Raw genomic sequence first — 27,798 nt, forward strand, 5'->3', positions numbered from 1 at the left:
GTCGCTGAGAACCACTCCTTCATACGCTCTGACTTGTCTGACTAAAGGCGTCTTGGAATAAAGGCCAGTGTCAATCTCTTTACTTAGACTTTCAATTGTTTGATTGATTTACAATGTTTCACTCCGCTCCAGAACAGTGACAGTTTAATTCTTTTTTCATACAAAATATTTAATAAATATGACTTTCAAAAAAATATTGTCAGGATCAACAACACAAATAGTTCTCAAGTTATCATAACACAAGAGTCCAAAAAGGACACAAAATGTTGCCATGATCTCAAAGGGTTAACAAATGAGATAAAACATGTTTGTCTTTTTTCAAGAGTCTCGTTTAAAAAGAAACAAATGTGCACAGAAAAAAAGAACAGACTCCCACAGAGCAAGGCAGTGTATCTTATCTGATTCTACAGTGTTCCCATTGACCCCCTACTGTTCAAGTATTCATGGTCTAGCTTATGACATAATGCTGACTAAAGCAGAAGGGATTTCTGGTTTGACATCTTGATGTGTGATCTGCCATATAAACTGGCAGATTTAGACTTCTTTCTTATGAGTATGTGTTAATGGGTTTCTTAAGAAGCTGCAAACGTTTTTTTGTTCCCTTGTGTTTGTCTATCAGAGGCAAGCAATATGTCTGCCACTATGTTTACGACCCAATACGTTCCTTTCTTTGTCAGTACTTGGAAAGTTCTGGCAAAAATGGGTGCTGTAGAATGAAATCAAACATCTGAAATTATAAAAAAAGAAAAGAGAAACATTTATTTCTGGCCCAAAGTGCCCATCCTTTTTTTCTTCTTTGAAAGTTTGGCATTTATGAAACAAGAAAAAATTACCATTAAAAAGAAACTGTAAGCTTACAAAGCTATCAAAACCTTCAAAATCTAGACAGTACATATAAATAAAAAGGAATGATATTTAAGGCTCTTGATTATTAAGTTAATAAATCAAATATTCACAATGATTAATAAAAAAAAAATGTACATATCTACATGTTCTAAATCGACACTTAAATTCTTCATATTGGCAGCTACTGCTGACATCAACCCCACCCTCCCCAAGAAAAAATAATAATAAATAATAAAGTTTATTTTTTTCTCATTTTCTGACGGTTGCTGTGGTGTGAGCTGAAAAGGCACTTTCACAAACAGAGCTAGTTGTACACCAACCAGGAAGAGCTCACACATACAAAAAATACTGTGCTATAGCTTTGGATTTTATCTTTACTTTTAGCCTATCTAAGAAAATAATACTTAAGACTATTTGCAATAGCTATGCGTAAACCCCTGACAAAGGGAAGAGGGAGGCCCTTGAATATCTCCACCAAATGAACAGGGACTGAAATGTATGTTGTGGGGGGCAAATAAAACTAGTTTTGCAATGAAATGTGAAATGCAGTGCCTAGTTTTCCAGCCAACCAAAGCAACCATCTCTGCCAGTGTAAGCCAGCTTGTCAAAACTTAAATTAACACAGGGATTCTATGAAAATAACTGTGGAGTCAAGATTATGACGCAACAGTTTAAGAACTACAAATCCCAATGCTCCCCACGTTGACCCACAAAGGGGCATGAGGGTAAAGGGCTTGGTTTCACGGCAACACAGCTGCCTGCTATACAATGTACTCCATCCTGTTTATGCTTTGTGCAGTCTCCAGGTCTCTATTGTCTTGTTTGTTAGTCCAGTTTGGGTGTTTGGTGGGTGTAGAGTTGGGTGTTCTCTCGTCCCTCTCCACCAGTGTGTATGCTGGCTGTTTGGCAAAGCGGCCCTTCTGTAGGTGCCTCTCCTTGTCATCCTCCTCCCCTTCAGGGAGATGTGTCCTTATTTTGGCAATGATAGCGTTTTTGTCCTCATAGTCTTTGATGGCCACAATTTGGCCCGCATGTTTCTCAATTGGGTTCTTGATCTGGTTCAGCTGCTCTCGCACATTGTTAGTGGTGTTGTCCTCCGTTGCCGAAGCTGATGTGCTGCTGTGGTTGCTCTGTTTCCGCCGGCGACGCACACACCAAAGGAAAATTGAGACCAGGGCCAAGATCCAGAGGACAATGAAGACAGAGCTGAGAAGGGGTACCAGGTAGTCTGAAGAGAGAAACAACAGGACTGCCATGGTTAAACATTGGCTTTACACACACACACAGAAAGGCTACACAAAATCTATATTACATCTGCCGGTATTTATTAAGCACCATATAGGGATTGGAAGTCACTCTATACAGTATGAATGCTTTAGTTTTAGAGCAAACATCAGGCTTTAATAACCTTGGACTGAAGACTAAAATTAGCTTAATTCCCGGTCCAAGCATGATACAGTAATCTGAAGTTGGTACAGAAATGTTCCAGCAGGAAAATGTGTAGCATGTGCATTTCCTCCATAAATCAATCAATGATTGCGAACAATGACTGACATTTCTACATGTTCCCTTCAGAAGCAACCTGGCCTGACAGCCCCTGACTGGGTAAGAGAGGGGAGAGGATCCCATCTGGCAGTGGCAAGGTGGGCTGTTGCCATGTTGATGGATGACAGGAACACAGGAGTTTTACTACACTGTCTACAGCCTACAGCCTGTCCAGTCAAACCTAGAGCCAATTCTCAGGTCACCAAGCCAAGTTGTTCAAACCTTTCCACTGAAATTCTAGCTAAAAAGCTCTTGGAGCTACATTACAACTCATGTGTAGAGATCTGGACAGATTGATATTAACTATATTAAGTTTGACCTGTACAGTGTTCTCAGTGTTCAGGGCTAGGCCCAGTATGTAGCCAGATCTCCTTTAGAAACCTCCCTCCCCTCTTTACTCATGCAAGTGTGTGCAGGTTGAGAAACTCAAATAACATCCTAATCAACAACTATCCAGTGTGGGAGGCGGTTCGTACCGGTTTTGCCAGGGCTTGGCCTGTTCTGCATGCGCACCTCAGCGATGGCCGTTATGGTGGTGTTGTTCCCATTACGTTTGCTAACCAGGTCGATGACCCTGTCTAAGATCTCTCCAAGTGGACTTCTATCCAGTCTCTGGTCCTCAGTAGACTGAAAAAACAATGAAAATTGGTTATTTATTCTGCTCAAGACGAAAACTAAATCCACCACTTGTCCCACAAGAGTGTGCCTTATCCGTACACTTTTACAAAGCATGCCTCAGGCAATTACACACACAAAGAGAAACCCTTAACAGCATGTTAGTTAACACAGATAGGGAAAACATGCTTACCAAGGCACCAAAGTAAGTATTCAACAAAAAACAAAAAACACAGAGAAAGGGATCGGCAGTTAAGAGGAATGACTTACTATTCTGACGTGAATCTCATTGCTGGCTGAGAACGAGGGCTCACAGGTTATGGACACTGAATACTCTGGAGAGGAGAGATTCTTCCCCATGTACAGGTGCCTCAGTTCCTTACACACATGTTCAATAGTCAGGCCCTGGAGAGAAAAGGGACAAAGAGTTAGAGAGGGACAGAAACGGGAAAAAAAAAAAGAAAAAAAAGAGAAATGGAGAGCGCCTCTGCTGTGAACTCTCCCTGTGCTGCATGCTTTTTTGGTTTGGATCCACCTCATTAAGAGGTGGATCCATAGAGTTGAGACCACAGTTGTATGCTTGTCACTGTCTGCTGTCATACTTGCTAGGCGACTGGCGAGTGATGACGCTTTGTGGTGGCAGAGTCGCCAGTGGTCCTGTTTTAGCTCAAATCCATATGATCCTGACATTAATCTTGCAGTGTGGTCAGATTCTAAGGGTATTGGGTATTAGTCATGTTCTTGGATGCAGTGATGAATGTTTTAGTTCAGAGGAACACCCAATGTTGGATGAAGAAACAGCAGAGGGACAGAACTGTGAAAAGTCCCCCTTTTCTTCTTGGAAAATGACTGCATTTTTCAAGAGCAAGTTAGACTGGAAAATTCTACCCCAGGAGGAGTTGTTCAGAGGCTCTGAGAACCTGATCTTTCACAGTTCGCTGCTCTATTGAATAAGAGAGTGGCGGAGCAGCAGGGTGGGGTAGAGGAACGAAAAATGACCCAAAAGCCCTTAATTCAATCTCTCTTTCACAGGCGGTGACTCACTCTAGTCATGGTCTCCTTGTTAAAGGTGAAGGTAATGTTGGCACAGCTGTCCTGGTAACTGGAGCTAGTGTGGCATTTGGTAGGCGGTGGCAGGGGGTTGGAGGTCCAGCACTCGCCCAAGCCTAGACAGGGCCTCACAAAGCATTGGTCGTCACTGATGGGGATGCAGCTCTGATCTGACGGACACTCGCCGCGACCTTTGGCACTGACCCGGCAGGACTTAGGACCACACCACACCTGCATCACAGAATAAGACATAACAATCCACTGTGAGATACAGGCAGGAACACACACAATTAAGGTAACGGCCAACATACCAATTCCCCATAAACACAGGGGGTCCCGGGAGAGGGGTCCATGGTGTGGACTAGAACTAGAGTTGCAGAACATACCCTAGTGCAGACCACCTTCCCATTGGTACACTGGCAGGTGTTGCAGTCCTCCCCCCACTTGTTCCCATCAGGGATGACACGTCCATTTGCAGAGCAGTGTCTCCTCATCACTGTGAGACACATACATACACAAACTGTTTTCAGACTGCAGAGCACATACATGTAGATGTCCTAATCAACCTTGTGTGTGTGTGTGTGTGTGTGTGTGTGTGTGTGTGTGTGTGTGAGTGTGTGTGTGTGTGTGTGTCTTACAAGATGAACACCTACCTTCCTGACAGCGTGGTCCAGCTCTATCTTGTGGACACAGGCAGCGGTAGCCGTTGATCTCGTCCACACAGGTGGAGCCAAAGGCACAGGGAGAGGACTGGCACTCATTAATATCTGTCACAGGGAATACAGGGGTTAGGAATGGCTCACTTATGATTGAGATAAAGAGCTCCACATTACCTACAACACACTCACACAGACACAGCTTCAGCAAAAGAGCACATACTAGTTAATAAAAGAGAAGTAAACATGCTTTAAATCAGTCTCAGACTATTTTCCCCTTGCAGCTCAATATTAAAACCAGCATCATTAGCAGGTATGCAGGAGCTAAAGGCTGGACTTAGCAGAACAAAGGTTTCCCAATGGGAAAGAATGCGGCCATCTGAAAGCCTTTAAGAGGGAAAACAATCTGTGTAATCAGTGTCAGAGAGCATGGCTGATTAGCTGTTGGCCTCGTAAGCCTGTTTCCCCTGGGGATGGGAGTGCAGGGCCCAGTGAAGTGATAGTGCCGTAGCTGGCCAACCGCCCAAAGCACAGATAATTGGCCGGCTAGACCTTTCATTTGGTACGGCCGTGACCATCCCTCAGCCAGTCCCACTCTAACCCAGAGCTCAGCCAGGGATCAGGGAAGGGTGAGGGGGAGATAATACTTACTGATCCGACAGTCTGGGCCCGCGAAGCCTGGGGCACACTCGCATCGGTACCAGTTATCCCCATCCACACAAGTCCCACTGTTGTAGCTGCACAGAGAGGGAGAGGTCAGTCTCAGTTCATCACCAGAACACATCTCTGTCTACCCCCAGGTCACTTTCACAGACTGGTGAATCTCCATGTCCATGCATACTTACTTTACCATTCTCACACATTGCATGATTTCTGGTAAGGAAAAAGTGGCCTGTTCTAATGAACAGTCCAGTATTTATGAAATCTGATCGAGCTCCAATGATCTGTGGTTAACTACAGTAGACTGGAGTCTATGAGTGCACAATAGAGGGTTCGCTGAGCGCACCCTTGGAATGACAGGGAAGGGTGTGTGCCTGTGTTTCCCAGCAGGGAGAGCCTGCAGGTGAGAAACCACAGCACCCTGTTTACGCCGGTTTGACTCAAGAGGAAATGTTTGGCCATGCACTTACCATGGGTGTGGATTGCAGTCGTTGGTATCTGAAAGAGAAAAGGTGAGAGGGAGGGAGGGAGAGAGAGAGAGAGTGTTATTATTCACATAGTGGAGAAGATGGATCACAACAGAGAGCACGTCTGAGCTTGTGTGTGCAGAGGCATGTTGGGCTAGTCGGGCCTGGGCTCCACACTGCCTGATTACTCTGGGTTATTAACTACACAGAGCAAACGACGCCGTCGCCTCTCACCCTCCAAATGAGTTCCAGCTTTCCCCTCTACACCCACCCCCATCCCCTCTCTGTCATAAATGTTTGGGAATTCATGTTTTGGAGCACATGGGGCAATGTATCCCAGGGAAGCCAGGGAAATGGAAGAGGGGTGTAGAGTAAGTAGACATGTCACTGTTTGGACAGGAATGCAGAGACGGGAAGAGAGAGAGGAAGAGAGGTGGGGGGAGAGAACATCTGTCTCCACTTTCCTCATTTAAGCCCCTCCACCCCCACCACCCCTCCTCATCCCCCTTCCTCACCCCATCTCATGGCCAGCAACAGCCTGCAGCGTCCAGCCAGAGTGAGAGAGACAGAGAGATAGGGAGGGAAAAGATGAAAGAAGAACAAAGTGGATGACCATGAGGGAAAAGGAGAGAAAAGAGGGGAGGAGAGAAGAAAGCATGGATACACATTGTAGTCTTTGGATCTGACTCTGTTGTTGTGGGCATGTACTGTACCACAGGTTTTACTGGCTAGGGTCTTTTACATTCTCATACAACATGCTCAACATGCACCTCCTCCTACCCACAGCCCCGCATCCTGTGCCATGATCCTTTGCCCTGCAATACTCACTCTGGGTGCAGGTTGAGCCCTCCCAGCCCTCCTTGCAGACGCAGGTGAAGGAGTCTCCACTCACCACACAGGTGCCCCCATTCTCACAGGGGTTGGGCAGGCAGCTGGAATTTTTGGCTAAAGGGGAGAGGAGAGACTTTGGTCTTACTCTCGTCTACCCAAACACACATCTACTGTATAGAAGACAACTAAGTGTCCCCTCACCCCTGTTAATTTACAAAACGTGGCTTTTTGTAAATCAGGAAATCAGCAGAAGTGTTCCCCAAACTTTGGAGCGGATTATCAGTGCGACAGGGCTTTTTAAGATGATAACAGTCAACACACAAGGGAAGAAAGAGAGAGGGGTGTTGACACAATTGGATGGAAAACTGTTTGGGATCTCTCAGATCTGCAGCTGGAGGATTTAACACAGGTCAAAGTCAGCCATGTTCTGGGTCATGTGCATAATCAGACTGACTGACTCACCTATGTTACATGTGGCGCCCTCCCAGCCAGGAGAACACCTGCACTGAAACGTGTCTCCCTCGTCATGGCAGGTACCTCCGTTGTTGCAAGTGGCCTCATCACATTGGCTCTCACCTGGAGGGATGGTTCAACAATTAAAGTTTCATAACTTGCATGTACACACACACACACACACACACACACACACACTCACACAGCTGGGTAACCCATAAGCACATACCATGAGCCTGCACAGACACACTGCACAGGCAGGAAGCTGCAGTAGGGAGAAAGGGGGTCTTACGGGAGTGGCAGGTCTTTCCCTTCCAGCCGTTCTTGCACTCGCAGAAGAAGTCAGTCACCAGGTCTCGACACGTCCCACCATTGTTACAGGGGCTGGTGCTGCAGTCATCAATGTCTGGTAGAGGGAGGGAATAAGGTGGAGAGGTAGAGCGAGTTAAACACCAGCCAGGGAAATGTGATACTCTTAATGCAATTAAAGCCTTTCTGACAGACCTATTCAATAGAATGTATTCGGCCCACAGTATGGGACAGGTAAGAATGCACTTACTGATTTCACAGTGGTCCCCCTCCCAGCCATCTCCACAGATGCACTGGTAGAAACTGACTTTGTCGATGCATGTCCCTCCATTTCTACATGGGTTACTCTCACAATCATTTATATCTGAGTAAGGAGAAAGAAAGAAAGATTTTGAGAATCTGTAGCAGGCAATTACTGTTGTGCTTTTGCTAACTATGAAAATGTATGCGTACCCCCTGTACCTATCCTCAATGTTTAAGAGTCAAATCTACATGTATGCCAGGCAACCATACTCCCTACAAACCCCCAACCCTATAGTCCCTTCCCACAAGACTTATGCCATGTCTTACTCTCGTGGCAGTAGGTGCCTCTGAAGCCCTCCTGGCATTCACAGCTGAACTGGCCCCCAGCCTGGCTCCGGCAGCGCCCATGGGGGCCGCACACGTTGGAGGAGATGTAGCGCTCACCCCCTGGGGTGCTATTGGACAACACGCTAACTGTGCAGCTGTCAATCACTGAGAAGAGGAGAGAGAGAGACCCATTATTCAAGGTGGTAAAATGAAGCAATAAAACATGTGTGCATACAATGCACTAAACTGACACCCACTACAGAAAATAAGATGTGGTTTGTATTATTGTTAGAGTTGCTGATTGAGACCCAGTTTCCGTTCAAGGGTGTGGTGGAAAAATTGAATAATAGAAACAACAGGAATAAGCCGTTATGCTTTCATAGGCAATTCAGGCTGATCTTTTTCACTCTGCACTGAAATCCCTCTTTTCCCCCTGTCTGATCTAGTTAAGGGAGGGGGGTAAATCTGCTCCCCTGCAAACACTAAGTTCCTGCCAAGAGCAGAGAGAATCACAGTCAATGTTATCTGGCTCTGTGGTTGGTCTGGCCTCCAACACATGCATACATGCACGCACACGCGCACAGACACGGGAGGGGGGTACCTAGTCATTACCAAGAACACACACACACACACACACACACACACACACACACACACACACACACACACACACACACACACACACACACACACACACACACACACACACACACACACACACACACACACACACACACACACGAGGGGGTACCAAGTCATTACCAAGAAGAACACACATAGAGCTATCAGTGTTTCACCAGGTTTTCTGGGTAATCCAGAGAGAGTGGAGACTGGTTGGAAAAACTGTTAAGGGGGCATATCTTGGGGGGTAATAGTCAAAAAAGTATATCTTGGCTAAGGAACATCAGGAAACTGAAACTTAGGTATTGCTCCCATGGGAATGTGTGGGGATTGGGTATGGGCATACAGTGAAACCTAGCCTTACACAGCACTGCACTATAGCACGCAACGCAGATCACCTTACAGAAAGTTCTGGAAAAGAACAAAGAGAGAGAACAGGGAGAGAGTGAGGGGTGTACCTTTGCAAGTGGTGGTGCGACAGTGGTCCTTGAGGTGAGAGCAGTTCTTGCCCTCGTAGTCCTCGGAGCAGGCACAGTAGTAGTCTGTGGCCAGGTTGAAGCAGGGGGCTCCATTCTGACATGGGTTGGGCAGGCAGTAATCGATATCCAGCTAAACCAAAAAGGTATTGAATAGAGAAGAGTGAACCTGATATCTGATATAGTTTTAGTTATACTAAACAGAGCACAACCCACAACATCCTCCCTACAGGGTCTGCCAGGAAACAGCACACGCACAGCGCTCTGAGGAAGGAAAATAAGTCAGAGACATAAGAGCCGTCCTCAGAGTCTGGGCTTCAACACAGAGGAATGTGTCCAATAGCAGCCAGGAACTGCTTCACAAAGCACTGCCTTTAAACGGAGGGAACAACAGGCATTTGGAGGGTGGGGTTGGGATAACTGATAACATAATCAGAGCAGAGCTACAGAAATTATGGCACCAAGGGGACAGAAACACTAACAGCTAGAGTGGGGAAAGAAGGAAATGGTTTCACTGTTGCTCACCTGGCAGAGGTTGCCTGAGAACCCAGCGAGACACAGGCACTGGAATCCATTCACCTCGTCTTGACAGCGTCCACCATTCAGACACGGCCCGGTAGCACACTCATCGATGTCTCTCTCACAGTGCTCCCCAGAGTAGCCAGGCGGACACATACAACGGTACCCATTAACCAGGTCCTGAAAGATACAGTAATAAGATTAAGTTTACAGAGACTCAAAATGGGGAGAAAGGATCATGTTAACCACTTAACACAGGGTGGGGTCAGAGCAATAACTGTCACACAGGGTAAAAGGAGCCTAGAGAGAGGGGGAATAACAGTTTGATCGAACAACATCACAGCTGCACAATCATTTAATCTCAAGACAAGTATGTGTATGCTAATTCAATCTCTTGTGTTGTCAAGGAGCCTTTGTGTGCATCCATCAACAACCCCTCTGTACCTGCTCCTCCAAAAATCTATTTTATTGAGGAATTCCACAACAATTCCTGTGTTGGCTGTTTACAGTAGCTATTTTACAAATCAAACCACTGTAAATTATTTTTTGGAGAAAAGAAATAAAGACATTAGACAACCTAAATACACAAACAAGTAACAATACAAGAGACTAGACTAGACAAGAAGTTTGCTTGGAGCAGAGAAACACCACATACCCTGCAGGTTCCTCCGTTCTGGCACTGGTCCATGCAGTCATCTATATCTAAACAGGAAAACACATTTTATAATATGTCCTGAACATGATACACATGTGCTTCATGTTAATGCTTTCTGTTAACCCCTGTAGCTGGCCTCTACAAAGCTTTTCTAGGAAACATTCCCACTCTGATAATGCTCGGTTAGAACACAACAGAGTATTAGGCAATCCTTGCTCTCCTTGTGCCAAGTGAAACTAGCACTGGATTGTTTTTAGCCAGCGCTAATCACCATAGCCTTGGCCACACAGAGAACTAATAATGATACAGCAGGATCATTTACACTGCAGACAAGGCTACTCTTGTACAACTGTTAGCTCTCAGCCTCCATACTGTAGTGAAGCATTAGCCTGTGCTGACTGAAGAACAGAAAGAGAAAGAGAGAGAGAGAGAGAGAGAGAGCAGACAGGTGTCCTGTTCCACAGCTGCAGCTGACAGCCATCAACTCACTGGTGTCACAGTTCTGTCCTGTCCAACCAGGGACGCACTCGCAGAAGTATCCACCAATCAGGTTGCGGCATGAGTTGGCATTCACACAAGGCTTGCTCTCGCATTCATTGGCATCTGTAGAGAATAAGATAATGGTGAAGGTAGTCATAGGGGAGTCTTGATGAAAGACAGTGAATCAAGGCAATAGATAAATCCAACCAGGGAAGAAAACGGCAGATTACAAAAGGTTGAGGAGAGAAGTGACAGTGAGTCTCACCTATCAGACAGGTCTTTCCAGTCCACTGTGGAGGGCAGAGGCACTTGTAGCCATTGACTAGGTCTTGGCAGGTGCCTCCATGATTACAAGGATTGGGGGCACAGTCATCAATGTCTATGAGGGAGAAGATCAAATTGACGGAGGAGTTACAATAGGACAACATCTACGTATTCTAAGTAAATGTGGCCTCTGTATGGTCTGTTCAAATGTATAAAACATGTTTGTCTACATTGTTCTCTTACAAATAATTATTTTTAAGTCTATTTCTACACTTATCTGTATGGCGTGTGTGAGAAAGGTAAGGATGTGAGTGTGAGAATGGCTCTTACTGATGGTGCAGGAGGGGCCGCTCCACCCGGGGGCACAATGGCACTCATAGCCCTGACTTGTCTCCACACAGCTCCCTCCGTTAGCACACGGGTTGGACAGGCAGGCATGTTCCGCTGTTGGGACAGACACATCATCAGATATGTACATTCATACAGACTGACACACACACACACACACACACACACACACACACACCTTAAAAAGGGATTCATCCCCTTTTACACTATTGTGGAGCAGGCTGAAGGGGACTCTCTGCCCGCATGCCCTCCCCCTGGGACCACCTTAATTGACAGCGGAGCACACCCATGGGTAGAAAAGCCCCCCCACCTCTTTGGCCTGCTCACATCCTCATCTCACTCTCATTGCTTGCTCGGTGGACCACACCATCAGGAAATCATCTTTCATGCTAAGTTGACCCAACCAATGCACCGTGACTTCCCTCTACCTCCCCGCCATTCTTCTCCTGAGAAGCGGCAGAAGATGAGAGGATGGCGGGAGGGTGAGTGGAGAAGGGGGGAGGGGCATGGAGTTTCCCTTTTGTGGTTGAGTTAAGGGTGAGCGAGTCCTAAATTAATACAAAATTAATGATTCACTGGCAGCATAACTAAACAGTTGGAGATGACCAGTGGATAGCTCTTGGTATGCCAAAAGGAGGGGTGTGCTGCAGGGGTGTAGGCAGCCTCTCTGCTACAATGGCCAAGGCCCAGCCTATCCCTGGTCTATGGACCTCCTGTTACGAAAGGCACCATTTTCCTGACATCTCTGCAGTTAAACTGTCAGCACCCGATGAGGTTCAGATTTAATGAGGAAAAAAGAAATCATCTCACTGGTAAGTGTTCCTAGCAGCTGAACTTTAGCACCACACCCATCTGTCTTATGTGTCTGAGTAACTGAGGGATGACCAACCCAGTAGATCAAAACACAGGATTACCTGACCTGGGGCCACTCACCCTGGGTGTAGACAGATTAGGGCCATGTTACCACCACCTCCCGCTTACTACCTTCAAAGCCTCACCTTCCCCCGCTTGTTCACTGGAAGCACAATCTTTAAAGCCTTTCCTAGTTCATCTCCTACTCATGTCAGTTGATAACCCGAGACTACACACAAAAAAACTGGGAGTTCTTTTTATAGAGATTTAGGTCATACTGTGTAAACAATGATCTATGCTTGGGGCCTGGATGGGAAGAGAGCGTTATAAGTCCAGCTTATATATGTAGAAGAAAACACAAAACTAGGTTTGCTATGCTGGTTTTATCTTTATTAACATTTTACAAAACATGATTATTATAGTAATGAGGTTGATATGGAGTTCTGAATTACATTTATATTTTAAATATAATGTATAATCCTGTATATAATTTCTGTTTAGTTGCAGAATAAAACATAAAACCCACTCCAACTGGTATTAGTGACAGTATGAAATGGATATGGATGGTTACATGTGCATATTAATATGCAATATTAGGTACTGAAAATAAGCCATGAAAATAAGCAGAGACTGATCATCTCAACCAGAGCAGAAACTTGACGGTAGGCGCTCAGTAAAACCAATATCTTAATAGTATAAAAATCAGGCAAAATGCATACCCTTCATCAAGACATTAGAGTGAAGGGAGGATAGGAATAATATTGTTATATTATGTACCTCATTAATCCCTAAAGTGCAACCTATTATGGTTTAATGGGCACCATGATCACAGGAGTGGTGACCGGTGGGCGTAGACGTACCCCTCTCACAGTTGACTCCAGAGTAGCCTTCAGCACAGGAGCACTGGTACTTGTCTGGTCCTGTGTTGCTGCAAGTCCCCCCGTTCAGGCATGGCTGGTGAGTGCCACAGAAGTTCAGATCTGTAAGGGAAGTCAAAGAGAGAAATGTAGTGGTGACACTGCAAGTGGCTCTAAGTAGTATTGGTAGACCTACAGTACATCACCTAGATGTGTTAATGTTATTCAGCCCTTGGAGTAGTTATATTAGGACTGTAAATCTGGCAGGGGAAAGTAGTAGAGAGAGGATGCAGGTAGATGATTAAATGACATGTACCTTTGTCACAGAGATGGCCGCCCCAGTTGGTGTCACACAGGCACTGCCAGGGCTCCACACAGGTCCCATGCACACAGCCAGGGTGAGGGATACACTTGTCACAGTACTGGCCCTGCCAACCATACAGACACCTGCAGGACAACCACACACAGCAATCACATATCTGGTCATTCCAACTGCGCACACAACACAAACATAACACAGACAACAGTCCTGTTCTGAACAGCCCTACAAACATCACAAATCACAGAGGTAATACACTAAATGTATCGCACATCATAAGACATTGAAAATAAGACATTGCCAAACTACACCGCACATTTACAAACTATTACACATACTAAGAAAATACTTCCGCAAGAGTGAGTGAAAGACTGGGCTAGATACAGTGCAGTGCTGTAGAACTACACCAACAATTTTAAGTGTACCATTTAGGCATACAGTATGTATGCAACAGCTTACAGGACAAGAAAAAAGTATTTAGTGTTGACCAACGAACAAACAAAACACTAAATTGCTGTTCCAAAGGGACCTTTAGCACAGCTAACATTAGCATGCGGCCAGACACTCTCTGTCACAACATTCAGTCCGTGGCTTGGCAGGACCAATAGCTTGGTTGGAGGCACATTCGGCCTCCTCACTCTGTCATTGTTAGTGCTGCTGTGAATACAAAAATGCTCCTCCAAGCTTTTTGGTCCCTGTTTCCCATGAGTCAGTTCCCTGCCCCAGGGCACTGTGGACTGAGTTCTCTGACCACAGAGCACTCTGTCCATAATTACACTGATAAGTTGTGCCATTTTACTGTGGTCCACAATTAAACAGGCTGTCCAGCCCTCACTGATAACTCTCTTTTAAGGTGGCCCAGGCGATATGGTACTCCTCTCTGGAGCCTGGGGACAGGAAACTCCACAGCCCTCTGGGGAAAAGAGACACTGATTAGCCCGTAGAAACGGACAGACTGTAAAAATAAACGCGGTGGTTAAGTAAACCTCACTCTGTGATTAAAGAGGCTATTCTTAAGAGTGTGCTAATCCTCTCCATGAGAAGAGAAGCCGGTTTCTCCAGCAGGATCCCGGGCGGTTACTATTTAACATGATCCTTTTGGCCAAACTGCTGGGGAATGGGACTTTATTTGAGACAGCCTAGAGTGATACAATTCTGGGCCAGTGTCTCAGCATGAAGTGCTGGGGGGTTCCAGCAGATGTGACTGTGCTGACACAGATCTTGTGACCGGGGGACTGCACCGGCTTGCAGCTCCACAGGAGCCAAGAGTGCTGTGTGACGCTGTAATGCAGCCCTATGGTGGGAAAGTAGCTCTTTGAGTAAACATGAGTGCTGCGGTTTGTCTAGACCGTGTGCTGGCAGAGTGCATCTAACCAAAGTGACTGAACCTGGCGAATCAAGAGTTGGAGATATGGCCACACCTGTGCACACCTGTGCACAGAGCAAGGTAGTTGAGCCCAGAGCATGAGAAAACAACCACACTGAATAAAGTTGAATTGAATTGAATCTTGAATCTTGAATAAAGAAATCTTGAATCTTAAAGACCAAAACTGATCACCCAAGTGCATGACATGTGGCCAAACTAGAAAACAACCAAAGCTACTGATCCCTGAGCTCAAGAGAAAGTCATCTCAGCCTCTTCCAGGATGAGGATATTATTGCTTGGTTAAGTGGAACTGCACACAATGGCCCTCTGATATCCATCTCTGCCTGGCTTTCCCTGAGGCTGCATTCATAAACAGCATTAGGAAACCATTAGCTACACAAACACTGCACTTTAAGGCTCATCTAAGAGTTATACACCACTGACTGATAAAGACTGCTTCATTGGAGAAAAACGCATAGCCTACAATTCCAACATATAGTCTTGGCTGTTTTGCTTGTCCTGTCTCTAGAGAGCCAGCCAGCTCCAACAGGCTTAATCTCTGGTATAGGCACTGGTACTGATAAGAGTATTGGCCAGAAGAGGAGCACGAACAATAAAATACAGACAGAAGAACTAGTGTTTCGACACGTTCCCACCTACAAGACCCTGGCACAGAGCAACATCATGAGCTAAGGCCCTAGAGTTAACTCCACTCCTAAATAAATGCCCTGGGGTAGTTACCATATGCATTAAATCAGTCCAAGAATAAATAACACTGACACCTGACTAACAGGAAACTTGTTCACAGTAGTGGAAAAAAAGAGAAAAGAAATCAAGCTTCTTACTTGCAGCCACCTGGCTCTTTGCAGGATCCATGCTCAGTGCTACAGCCCTGCCGGCAGATAGCTAGAGAAGAGGGTGGTTGTGGGGGTTGAGAAAGACAGAGACGGTTGAATTAGCTGGTGAAAAGTCTAACAAATCTTGGCACAAGAGTCTAATAATTACACATTAATGAATAAGTAATTACATGGTAATAAGTCCATCCCCTCATGAAGCCAAAAGGCTTGCTGTCCTGCCAAGTATTTTCAAATCCTTCCTTCAATCCTAAAACAGTACTCATTCCATGCAACAGTGAGGATTGGCCCTCTCAGTTTACCTGTGTTGCAGTCAGGGCCAGACCAGCCTTCCAGACATGTCTTGTTGCCATTGTAGTCACAGGTGTAGTGGCCAAAGAACTCATCTCGTGGGCGGCAGAACTTGTTGCAGCCGAAGCCGTAGTAGTGGTCGTCACAGCTGACCCGGATCTGGTACTCAAACTGGGCTATGGGGCCGTTGTGAGTCAGCTTCTGCCACTGGTGACTGGGGTTGATCATGCCTGAGTGAGAGGCCTTCTCTATCATCTCTCCATCGGCACCTGAATACCAGTAAAAAAAAAAAACACTCAACGTCAGCTGCATAAACATTAAGCAAGCCATGACAAAGCAATTTCTATAAAATAAATGTCTCGAAGATAATGGTACTAAGAAATTCCTACTACTGATGTAGTAATAATAATAATAATAATAATAATAATAATAATAATAATAATAAAAAGGTTAACTAAGAGTGCATTAGAGCAAATAAGATCATACAGCAAGCAATTTGCAGCATCAATTCAGGCACAACAGTACAGTAAAACAGTGCAGAACATCCCATGGCGTTTACATGCTGTGTAATTAAAAAGAGACAGAGAGCTAGAGGGAGGAAAACTGAAAGGAGGATATCTAGAAAAAATAAAATAAAAAACTTGTGTCTAATGAGTGCTGCCCTCTGGCCTCTCCCTTTTTCTCACGCTCTCGCTGGTTGGTTCCTCTCAGGTTTACAGCTTTAGGATATTACTGCCCTCAAACTGCCTTCTCCATCTCCTTGAGTGAGGACAGAACCACAGCCACCATAAATTAAAGAGTGAGGACACCAAAGCCACATTCACTACCAGGACTCCTGCCAGTGCTCCATCAGCACTTTTTTTCCTCCCTCACTGTCTTTCTCACACACTGGTGCACATACACAAGCCAAGAGTCAAGTCATTTACACATACAAGACAAGCACCTACAGCTTCTGCTGGTACAGAGAGTGAGCCCCAACAACCTTATGATCAGCAGGATGAGGCAGACACAGCCCTCTCCCTCTTCACTCTCTCTGACCCAAACAGACGTGGTCATAAGTCTTGACAGGGACTGGCCTGGGATTGAGGACTCAAATGAGCTTTACCAGCAGAGCAAACCAAGAAATCCTGAGCAAACACAGAGCAGCTAACCTCCAATCTCACTGCACACACACACGTTCATCACTGCCTCGTATCTAAATCTTCACTAGGGAGAGAATGAAAAATGTGTCAGACATTTTATTTACAACCCTCTGTTGAGGCTTGCATACAATTCTTCTCTGAATCGCTCCTCTGTGAAGTGTGATGCCATGCAGGAGACTGGGGGAGGTCTGCAGTTTTTATTTACTCTACATTTGGATGAGAAGACTATGCTGAAATCACAGAGCATGGTAACATTTCACAGTGGTCTGGAATCCAGAGCTCAGCTGTGGCATTTCTCTACCTGGCATCGGATGGAGCCCCAGTGGCACCTCCTTACTACCTGCTGCCTGAGCTTGCTGGCTGGGAGCTGATCATAAATCATAACAGACTAAATGTCCTGGGCTCTTCATAATAAAAAAATATATATAAGAGAAACTCAAAAACAACCCGTGTCCCATGGATAGTATTGGAGGGAAAACAGAACCATGGAATCAGCCCTATTAGGCAAGCGTGACATTTTTCATGCTCTGGTTGGAATGTGAAAGCCACTTGAGAGCAATAACAAATTATAGTAGATTGCAGTATGAAAATACTTGAGTAAGTAGGCCTAATCTAATCCCAAGAAAATTAGGGCCTTACACATAGCACATAAGCAGATAGCATGCAGGTGAAGCAAATAGTGGTCAATTATGGTCACCATTTCACTGGTCAGCAGCATAGCCAAACCTGTCACTTCTGTTCTCTTTATGTGCAAGAGTAGAATGGGTAGAGAGTAGAATGGGCAGGTGTAATACCTTTATCTCCTCTTCACTTTCTCTGTCAGGCTGAAAAGTTGATGTATGGCTCGTCATTCTAACAGAGCCCTAAGCCAGCACAGGGACAGGGGAGCTCAGAGAGGCTTACCCAGCATTGAGTGTATTCAGGGAGGGCTTTTCACACCAATGCCCTAATAGCTCTCTGGGGAACGGCAAATACAGCAGAAAAGACTGAAACCCCACTGACCTCAAACAGACCTGCATAAACAAGCACAGTAAAAGCCAGAGAGGTGCAAGCCTCCCTTCTTCAGCTGGGATCATCACAATGGTGCCAACATAGCATAACATAACTAACTACCAACCATCAGGAACCCAAAACCATAAATATTAGCCTATAACCCCCACAAACTAACAATCATCAGAATGAAATACAGCAACTAGTGGGATAGCCCATTTGAAACATGGACTAAGATGACACTGATTTCTGATCCTCATTCTCATATCCAGTTTAAACACAGGACCTTGTGAATGTGAGCATGTAGATGTGTCGGCCCAGAATCTCAAAAGGAAATCAACACACTGTAATCATATACCGAGTACACCTTCAAGTACTTTCCACTCCCCTTCAGCCAGTCAACCATGGTACAGCATTACTATGTGATAATGTTACAGTCAACCATAGTACAGCATTACTATGTGATAATGAAATCTATAATATGTCTGTCATATAAGCCTACTGTGCCTGAGAGGTAACCTTAACATTTCAGTAACATAGCTGGAACGCTCCTGGGCTGCATTGTGTCAGGAACCAGGTTGTGGCGTACGGATAGACCCCCGTGCTTCACACCTCGGTGACAGTAAGAGAGTGTGACCCTGGCTAGCAACACCTGCCATCAGACATCAGCCGTATGAAAACATTTTCATATGCCGCCCACTTCGCTGCCCAGACCCCCCTCCACGTTTCCATACCCTTCTCTCCACTCTCTCAGCCTGAAGCTTTCTCCCTTCACCTTCCCCTTCCTCTAATCTTTTTTTCCCTGTCCTGTCACTGCCACCTGTCAACATGCTCCCTTTACACATACACACAGCCAACATGCCGTGTGGGAGGGGGCAAGGGGTTCAGGAAAAATAAACTTCAATTTCTGGCCGTCAACACAGTGCCTCCCAAAAGGTTAACATGCAGGAACGAGAGAGAGAGAGAGAGGAAGGAGAGGAGGAGGAGAAGGACAGAGATACTCACCGCTGGTCTCGTTATTGAAGTCCAAGGCTTCCACAATCAAAGTGTAGGACCTCTGTGGAAGACAGAAAAACGAGCACGGTCAACAACCAAACAAAACATCAAAGAGCATGATCATTAACATGGACAGAAACTTCAATGCTATAATTTTTCAAGGATAACTACAATCAACCTTTTACTAAATCCAGCCTAGAAGGATGCCTACAGTGTTTCGACGACTGTAACACTACCTAATAAATTAGCTTGGTCTCCCGCCACTGTCTTAAGTCAACCTCTCTTAATCCAGAGCCTGGTAACGGTAGATGTTATAACAATAGTCCTGCTGATCTGATTGGGGCTAAACAGGCGGGTGCTCAGGGGTCTTTATGCTCCACATATTAGGACCGTAGGACACATGGGCCACATGGGCCATGGTCTCCTCTGACACACACCCAGCAGGAGGGAGTCTGATGCAACTGGCTGGTCCACCGGCAGGGCAGGACACTGCCATTCAAACACTCACACCTCCAAAAATGATCTCTAATCCCCTTAAACAGCACAGATATGCCCAAAATGTAATCACAGTCATTTATGAGTTTCGATTAGCTTTTTGGTTAACTAGTTAACTGTCAGTATCCGTATTCCGTCTATACATCAGGCTATATTGTTATTGTGTTTTATCTAATCAGGTGGATCATAAGACTGAATGAATTAGAAATCATGTCAGAATGACACGTGGACAATAGTTACTGATAGGGGTGTGAATCATTCCCTTCAGACCGATTCGATACGCATCTAGATATTTGGTCGACACATACAGGAAAGATACATTTAAACATGTAACGATTAGATACGATGCAATTCAACATTAAATCAAAGTCAAAATATTCATCTTCCAAACAAGTCACTGCGTTTGTTTCCACACGTATTCAGTGCATTGCTTTGAACTTGCAAAAGCTTGTTATGAACAAAGATAACATCTCCCGCAACAGTGCTCTTCGGTTTCAGTGACACCATGCCGTCTTTTCAAATGTGTTGAAAGGTTGGTGGTACTGCCCGACTACTTGATGCCAGCTACACAAAGTTTACAAATCGCAAGGCTTCTGTCCAGATTGCCTTCTTTTTTTCTCTCCAAACTTTCGACTTCAGACTGGCTGGCGCAACATTTAGCGAGCTCAAAGGACAATAGTTGTTTTTTGAGTGACTGGCAGGCGCAATGAACGGAACAGATACAGTAAAACTCACAATAAACGCCCATTCTCCAATAACAGTCTGATTCTAATATGCGCCTCGTGCGGTTGTTAAAGCAAAAACACCTGGGCTGTTATTGGACGTTTTACGGTTGATAGCAAAGAGGGTGAAAGGAATTAAACCAAGCACATTAATAATGTGATCTGTGATTGCCATGGCGGTTTGGGGGTCTTCGAATCCGTATGGTAGACGCTTGGACCAATTCCCATCGACATATCGATGAATTGTTACACCACTAATTACTGCTATATAACCTATTACCAGCAAGTAATGATGAAACATTCACTGTTCTGGGCTTCATGTCAAAATGCACACAGTCAGGGCAGCAGGCCTATATCCTGGTTGATCCAGTGAGAACTGCTGAAAGCCACTGGTTTTGTAGGCCAAGTCAGGACAGGCCGAGAGAATGCCATGCCTGGGAGAGTGCGAGAGAGCGCTCTGAGTGGGTCACTCATGCAGGGTGAGATCTCTGGAGGGCCTGTCTTCATTTCAGCACTCCTGAAACGCTTTGTCTGACTCAGGGTCAGCAGCGCTCACACCAGTATCAGCTTACACATCCATTGAGCCCTGTGCCACGGAGCTGGAGAAATGGACAGAGAGTGTGTGTGCTGTTCCACTTACAGCACTGTAGCATCCACTAGCAGCACCTACTTGTCAAATTCACACACTCATCCCTGACAGCAGAGAAAAGGCATTTCAGAAATCCAACATTGCTGCCACTACTACTCCTTACTGCAGTGACCTAATGGTAAACAATTAGTTGAGATGGAAAAGTCTGCCATTCAACCACTCTTCATCTAAACATTCAGCATTGCATCACACCTGATACTTTCTCGTTCACTCCAAGTCTGATCCAATGCCAGTACCCATCAACAACCAAAACATTCTCATTTAAATGCAGCTCACAGATGTTAACATATTTAGCTGTTTTAACAGCTCTCAAGACTTAACCCGGCTTAGTAAACACAGCTATCAACTCAACAAGTCAAGTTACACAAAACAACCATCCCTAATGAACACAGGTAGCTCTGACTGAGGGTCATGCCCTCAACCTACCTGCATTGTAGTGGAGCTACACTCAGCTCCTCTGATACACCTTCTCCACCAAGGCAGTTCGTGGGCCGGTTCGGAGCCGGTGCCGAATCTCGAACCAGTTCTGCGCGTTTCGACAGCAAAAGAACCGGCTCTCGACCAGGAAAACCGGTTCCGCAGCGGCACCAACACTTGGCTGGTACAGAACTGCGAACTTCTTACGTCAGGGGCTGAGGGCGCGATTATCTTGACCAACCAAAACTTTGTGACCGCCATTTTTAAATGTGAAGCACCGTTGGACTCACTCGCAACTCGTTTGAAACTCGATGAGAGTAGTAATCATCTCAACTTTGTGCAACAATTTGCGTGGAAGCTTCACAGTGTAAACATAGCTAGCTAGCTATCTCAAGGCTAACTGAACGTAAGATGTTAATCTGTTAATAAGAATCAAAACATATTAGGTATTTACCTTTCTTCTTGAACGTAATCGCCATCCATAGCAATCGCGATGAGCAGCACAAATGTGTTGTATCAGTCGTGTTTGGATGCCGAAGTAGGCTCGCAAAGCCAGGAGCAACACTTGTAAAGTGATGATGTAGTCTGCCATTGTTGTTGTTGTGCTTGAAGTTTGCGTTAGCCTTGCTAGGCAACCGGAGGCGAATACAGTAACATAACGACTTGGCTCTCTAGCCCGTGGAAAAGCTAGCCGGTTCTTATGAGGTTCGCTAGTTGAACCAACTGCGAACCGGCACCAGCCCAGAACCAGAACTAGGTTCGAGTTGGTGGAAAGGGGGTATGAGTGATACCCTCTTTTGCACTAGACCTTGGCCGCATGGGTCATGTCATATTAACTCCTTTTTTCTTAGCTGCTGCTGCCCATCTCCACGGTTCATACTCCACTGAATAACACCTTGACTCCACCTGCAACCTGGGGGGAAATGCATTGATCCACAGTGCACCGTGGACTTGCCTGAACATGCAGAACCTCACAGCCTGTTCAGTCCTCCTACTGGTCTCAGTCTCACATGGGTAAAACAAATCACTGTGTCAACAGATCAAGAACATTGCAATGTCAGCAGTACACCAAAGGGTTCCAAAAGTTTCCATTTTCAATTGATCCTCTTATCGAAAATTGTATCAAATATAAAAAGTGCACAGCACTCTATTTTTACAAATACAGTCCATTGCACACTAAAACATTTGGTTATTGGCTTCCAAAAAGTGAGATCATACATGCCTTCTCACACTCCATAACTCTCAGTGGTTATCAGCTACAAATGCCTACAGCTGCCAGCTTCACTTTTCCCAGGCTCACAACTGACTTCCAACTCCTCTTTGAACTCTACTCAACTCAAACACGGACATACGCACAAACACTCACACAACCTCTGCCCCAACTCAAACACAGCCGGCCATATGTCTCCTTATCTCCTGGCCGTCCAGACACAGTCCTACACACAGACGGAATATCTGATAAAAGACCATCTCAGCTCCAATGACTATCTAAGCTGCCAGAGAACACTACCAAATGTACCTATTCTCTAGGGGAATTTACCTCATGCACACATTCAGGCCCTCTCCTGTTTGTTTACTTAGGCAAATACTGTAGGTAGTTTGGCTGTAATATTGAGACATTTAAACATTTGCACCCACACAGAAAGAATAAATGAAAATGCACTGCCCCACAGGCAGTAAGCTATATTGCAGCTCTGTCTGAACACAACACAAATAGGTAGGTAGGTAAGATAAGTAGGTAGACCCTAAAGGGCTATGCCTAAATTCTGCTAGGTGTGTATACTAACAACTTTGTAAAAGCACTGAGAAAAGGGCAGATCCTGCCCCTAAAAGAGGAGAGTAAACATTGGACACCAAAGATGTTGACGTACTGCATCAGTTTTCCTAAAACTATCAATCCAACAGTATAGCTAAGCAGATCTAGGCAATGATTGTGACTGCTAAGGTACACACCCTGTTTGCCATAAAACTAAGGCCCTGTCATGAAAAGAAGACTTTCACAATCGCCTTCAATGGCAGCATACTGACGGATTGAAAGGAAGGAACGCCTTGTTTGCCACGAGATCTTCATCAAAACAGGAGTCAGAGATAGGGCAGGCTCCTATGAAAACCTTGTAACAGAGTCCCTATCTGTGCATTTGAACAGGGATAAGGAGGAACCTTTCCCTGATAACAAGCTCTCATCACTTGCTGGTAAACACACCGGCATTAGAGATTTCTAACCCCCCCCCCCCTCCACACACACACACACACACACACACCACACACACACACACACGTGTAGTAACAATGTTATGTTACACAAGTGGGATAAGGACAGTAATGGAGTTTGAGCGGTTTATGTTATTACAAATGTGAAATAATGACTGTTCCTTATTTCATTTGTGTAATAAAACAAACCACTCAACTATATGCAGTTACAAAGTATGCAATTACAATGAAATTAAGATAGAGAATAAAGAACACACACTGAAGTCGAGGTGCTGACTTAAGGAATGTAACTCAAAACTTAATGAAAATGAAAGTCGCACACTCTTCTATCATTGCTGACATTTATTCACAACCATTGTTTCGGCTCAATAGCCTTCCTCAGGGTGTCAAATGTACCCATGTACTATGTAACAGCATGTTAATACAATGTTATTACTAGTGCAGTTACTACACATGTCTAGGGACACCTTAATGCAAAGTGTGACTCTTTCTCTGATTAAAGAAATTATTTAACATGCATAGATGATGATAGATCCTCTAGTTTAGATGACAGGAGTGTTGACTGCAATATAATCTCATACTCACTGAAACAATATCACAAGTACAGAAGACTCCCTCATTAAACCTAAAGCCCATGGAAAAAAATAGAAAGAACACATTTCTCTCCTTCACTTGAGTAATTTACACTTAACTATCACATCAGAGCAGACTATAAGTCAAACATGTCATTACTCCCACAGCTGCCAGCAGTGCTCGCCCTCAAGGCTGAGCTGCCTGCGAGACAACTCACCTGACCCCCCAGTTCTCAGACCTCTCTAACCAGTCATCAATCATCCACATCTAAAATAGAGAAACAGGGTTGTATTCAGTTAAGAAAAAAACACACAAAAAAACAAAGAGAGAATATCGACAACAAGACAGAATGTGAATGCAATAAAAACAGAGAGACCATGAGAGAGGTTTAAGTAGAAACCACTAGAAACATTTAGCAGACAGCAGAGCTGTGATAGTGATTGTTCCAGTATCATACAGCAGTCAGCTTGGCTTGCTCTGTCAGAGATGGTTACTCTCTCTCCCTCTGACTGTGAATGGCACAACATGCTGAGGTGGCCATACTGAGAAGTATAAGGTCAGGGTTTGTCTGAGAGCCGACCTCATCACTGCTGAGTCTACCGTTGCTTCCTGTTGCTTGCTCCGTACTGGCATTATATCTGGACAGGCTCCATTATGCTCTGTAATCCTCACTGTAGTCAGTGAGGGTACGCCATTGTTCCTAGTTGATAAGCTGGGAGGGACTGCCTCTGTCTGTGGTGGCTGGGCCCACATCTCTCTGCGAAAAAGCACAGATCCCTGAATGTGTTGCAGTAGGGGACAGATAGTTAGTTCAAACTTGGTAATCCATTTTGTTTACTTAACACACAATGTTCAAGATCAAGACCTGTGGGCTAAAACTATTCAGCAGGTTGCCTGGCTTTGCCCTACCTGATCTAAGCACATGTGGGTAGCCTCATTAAGTGCAGCAGTTATTGTGGGTGGTAAGGTTAAAGAGATGAAATGCCTGGGGTCCAACCGAGCGTGACTTACACAAAGCCCTAGGCCCGGACAAGAGGCCAACTCCAGGCAGTGCTCGAGAAGGGATGCAAAAAAATAATAATATATGAACCAGTAGCACCCAACAACCCAATCACTTTGCTCTGCCATCTGCCCACAACAGCCAATTACTTTATAAGAGGTACAATGAGTGATATGAATAACTAACCTGATTATTGCAAATATTTTCTGAAGTAAAGCATTTGAAGTAGGTTAAAGGAACTGAGGTGAAAGAGATACTTCACTAAACTCTCCCAATAGAACTTGAGAGTACAACTGCAACTAGGGGCAACACACATCAAGAGAAATGTATCCCTATCATTGCAATGTCCGATGATATTGAGGAAAACCCATGATCATAAATGGTGCATTTCCATCCCCTGTTCGTCCAGATAATTGTTCTTACCATTTCTTAGCAAAGACAACAATAAAGCTTGATGTTTGATGCTTGCGTGGTGTTATGAGGTTGCATTGACATTCACATAAAGCCTTCCCCCCCCCCCCATTTTGCAGGTGGGAGCTGCACATAGAAATAAAATAATTATTCTATTTCTATAATGCTGCCAATGTCTATACAAAGTGTTCAGAAACTAAAATTAATATAGGATAGGACCATGACAGGGGCGTAGAAAGACAGCATTACAGCTACTTATCTTAAATTAAAAATAGGCTTTTTAACATTTGCATTGGAGGAATTTACAGAGACATCCAAAATGGGAACATGGTAGGCCTTTGTCCAAAAGACAGCAAGGACATCAGAATCCCAATGCCAGTTTCTTGCTCCCTTGCATTTCTTTGCATCAGTCATTGTTGATTATCAATGCACAGGAAACTCAAATAATGAAAGGGAGCTCCATCCAAGTTGCGACAAAAGTAACCTACATTTTATTGGACACGCGCATGGGCGCAATGGACTCTCCGTTTCACCCATAAAGCACGTAGGGAGAACTGTGCACTGTACAGGATGAAAATGGACCGTACAAGAAGAAATTACTGTTGGGCGCCACTTGCGATATAGTGCCACACTTACGTTGCCCCTATACCTGTGTCGCAGCAACTCGGTATTATAACAACATTGTATTAACATGTTTAAACATATTTAAGTGTATATGAATACATATATTAAAAGTGTAGTTTCACACCTGCACCTGGCTAATTCGCTAATGAGGGAGCCGCTGGGACGGGGGTATGGCTCAAAAATTTCGTGGTTGTATATCAAGCGGTTTTGAATAAAGCAACATTCATTCATTCAATTTGTGATTGACTGGCAGTAATGGCAGTGAATATAACAGATCTAAAGTTACAACATTATCAATGCAACAGAAAACTCTTGCACAATCCTTTTCACATTATGTGATGTAAATGTTTTGATCAAATAGGCTTATGCATAACAGCCCACATAATGTTGAAGTGCGAACACCAACTTACCGGCCAGGCGAAACTGAAAGGCAAGACTATCCTGGATCTTTCATTCCGCACTGTGCTCTTCAAAGAAAATGTATTCCCTCCTATGACAGGCGTAGATCCAGCTCCGAAGCTGCAAGGCCCCGCAGCAGAGACTCTGGACTGGTATTCCTTCAAGCACACTTTAAAATACGTATCACATTCATCCCTCGTGCATTTTTGATCCGCCGCGTTCCGAAACCCGTCACAACACAGGCCATTCAGCAATTCGCCGTTCAGATTATGCATCGATACGATTTGCAATTCGAATTGCCCTGATCCCTCGGACACCTGTTGAGAAATAAAACAAACTGTAGAACCTGTGTGCCTGACTCGCTAACTACGGGACTAGGCACACTTTGCAAAACAGGACTTCAAAACATGTCTGGCAATAGCTATTTTAGCTCATCCCCAGAAACATTGGCGCCATTGTAGTACAGTATCTACAAAAATGACAAAGTCTTGACTAAATTACTGTCTATCATGAGCCTGAGCTAACTTAGTTTGGGCGGGCTACTTTCTTGCTTGGGTGAAGTAGAATCTAAGAAGAGTGTTGCAGCTGAAATGCAGTCGCAGATATTAATAATGCATAACGTTAAATATTTCCCACGTTATTATAGCCGTTATTATAGTGCGTCCGCAAAGCTGCACTGAAACATGTTCCACAATGTGCATACAATAATCCACATACCTTTGCACGAAAGCTCAATAAAAAGGCATGCAAGTAAAAGGCAGCAACGGCTGAATTCCTTCTCAAAATCATGCCTTCGCTCTGGTGTAACCGCTCGCTTTGAAACTAGTTGTCTGGCCGACTCACGGCACCAATGTACTCCTCCGATTTAAACATGCACGGGTGGAGATCAACCACACTTTCTCAACCGAGCACAGATTTCCTATGCATATGAGGCTGCTTCCTATTAAATCCGTTATCTTGGGTAGCGGTTGTTGTTATGGTTATTATCCTTTCTTCCTCTTCTTTACAACGAAAAGTCTAAACGGTAGCCATGCGGGTGCTGTCCACAACTGACTGCTTGTTCGAACAACACAACAAGTTCAACAAGAGGGGGTGGCAAACGCTTATGTCTACATATTCATGAGATGAGGAGGAGAAAACCCCGCCTCATTATTGCATTTTGAGTAGGCTACTGTACCAAACTGAATGCCGCTGTTGTCCAAGTAAACGCAGTATTTAAATAGTACGCACACTCAGCAGCAGAAATTAGTTAGTAACTCATTGCA

General features: G+C 44.8%; 1 protein-coding gene across 1 annotated transcript; it reads right to left on the bottom strand.

Moving 5' to 3' along the window:
* Positions 1 to 127: 127 nt before the first annotated feature.
* Positions 128 to 27,568, bottom strand: jag1b (jagged canonical Notch ligand 1b). The gene is made up of 26 exons (XM_083695558.1): positions 27,251 to 27,568; positions 26,545 to 26,850; positions 19,042 to 19,093; positions 15,916 to 16,173; positions 15,605 to 15,665; positions 13,391 to 13,521; positions 13,078 to 13,197; positions 11,348 to 11,461; positions 11,019 to 11,132; positions 10,763 to 10,876; positions 10,274 to 10,320; positions 9,625 to 9,798; positions 9,082 to 9,232; positions 8,003 to 8,167; positions 7,683 to 7,796; positions 7,416 to 7,529; positions 7,133 to 7,246; positions 6,668 to 6,784; positions 5,843 to 5,870; positions 5,364 to 5,449; positions 4,710 to 4,823; positions 4,443 to 4,552; positions 4,051 to 4,287; positions 3,277 to 3,411; positions 2,868 to 3,018; positions 128 to 2,074 (listed from the first exon to the last, which is right to left on the bottom strand). Exons 1-26 carry the CDS (start codon positions 27,320 to 27,322, stop codon positions 1,608 to 1,610), a joined length of 3,666 nt encoding a protein of 1,221 aa, XP_083551684.1. The 5' UTR covers positions 27,323 to 27,568; the 3' UTR covers positions 128 to 1,607.
* Positions 27,569 to 27,798: the final 230 nt, after the last annotated feature.

This window comes from Argentina silus, assembly GCF_951799395.1.
Source record: "Argentina silus genome assembly, chromosome: X".
Lineage (NCBI taxonomy): Eukaryota > Metazoa > Chordata > Actinopteri > Argentiniformes > Argentinidae > Argentina > Argentina silus.

Excerpts from the sequence above, each read along its gene's own strand:
- jag1b (XM_083695558.1), bottom strand. The coding sequence starts at position 27,322 with ATGATTTTGAGAAGGAATTCAGCCGTTGCTGCCTTTTACTTGCATGCC. Across the intron at positions 10,321-10,762 it reads AGGACAGAACTGTGACACCA|ATATAGATGACTGCATGGAC; the intron begins GTGAGTTGATGG and ends TTTCCTGTTTAG. Across the intron at positions 7,247-7,415 it reads GGGAAAGACCTGCCACTCCC|GTGAGAGCCAATGTGATGAG; the intron begins GTAAGACCCCCT and ends CCATCCCTCCAG.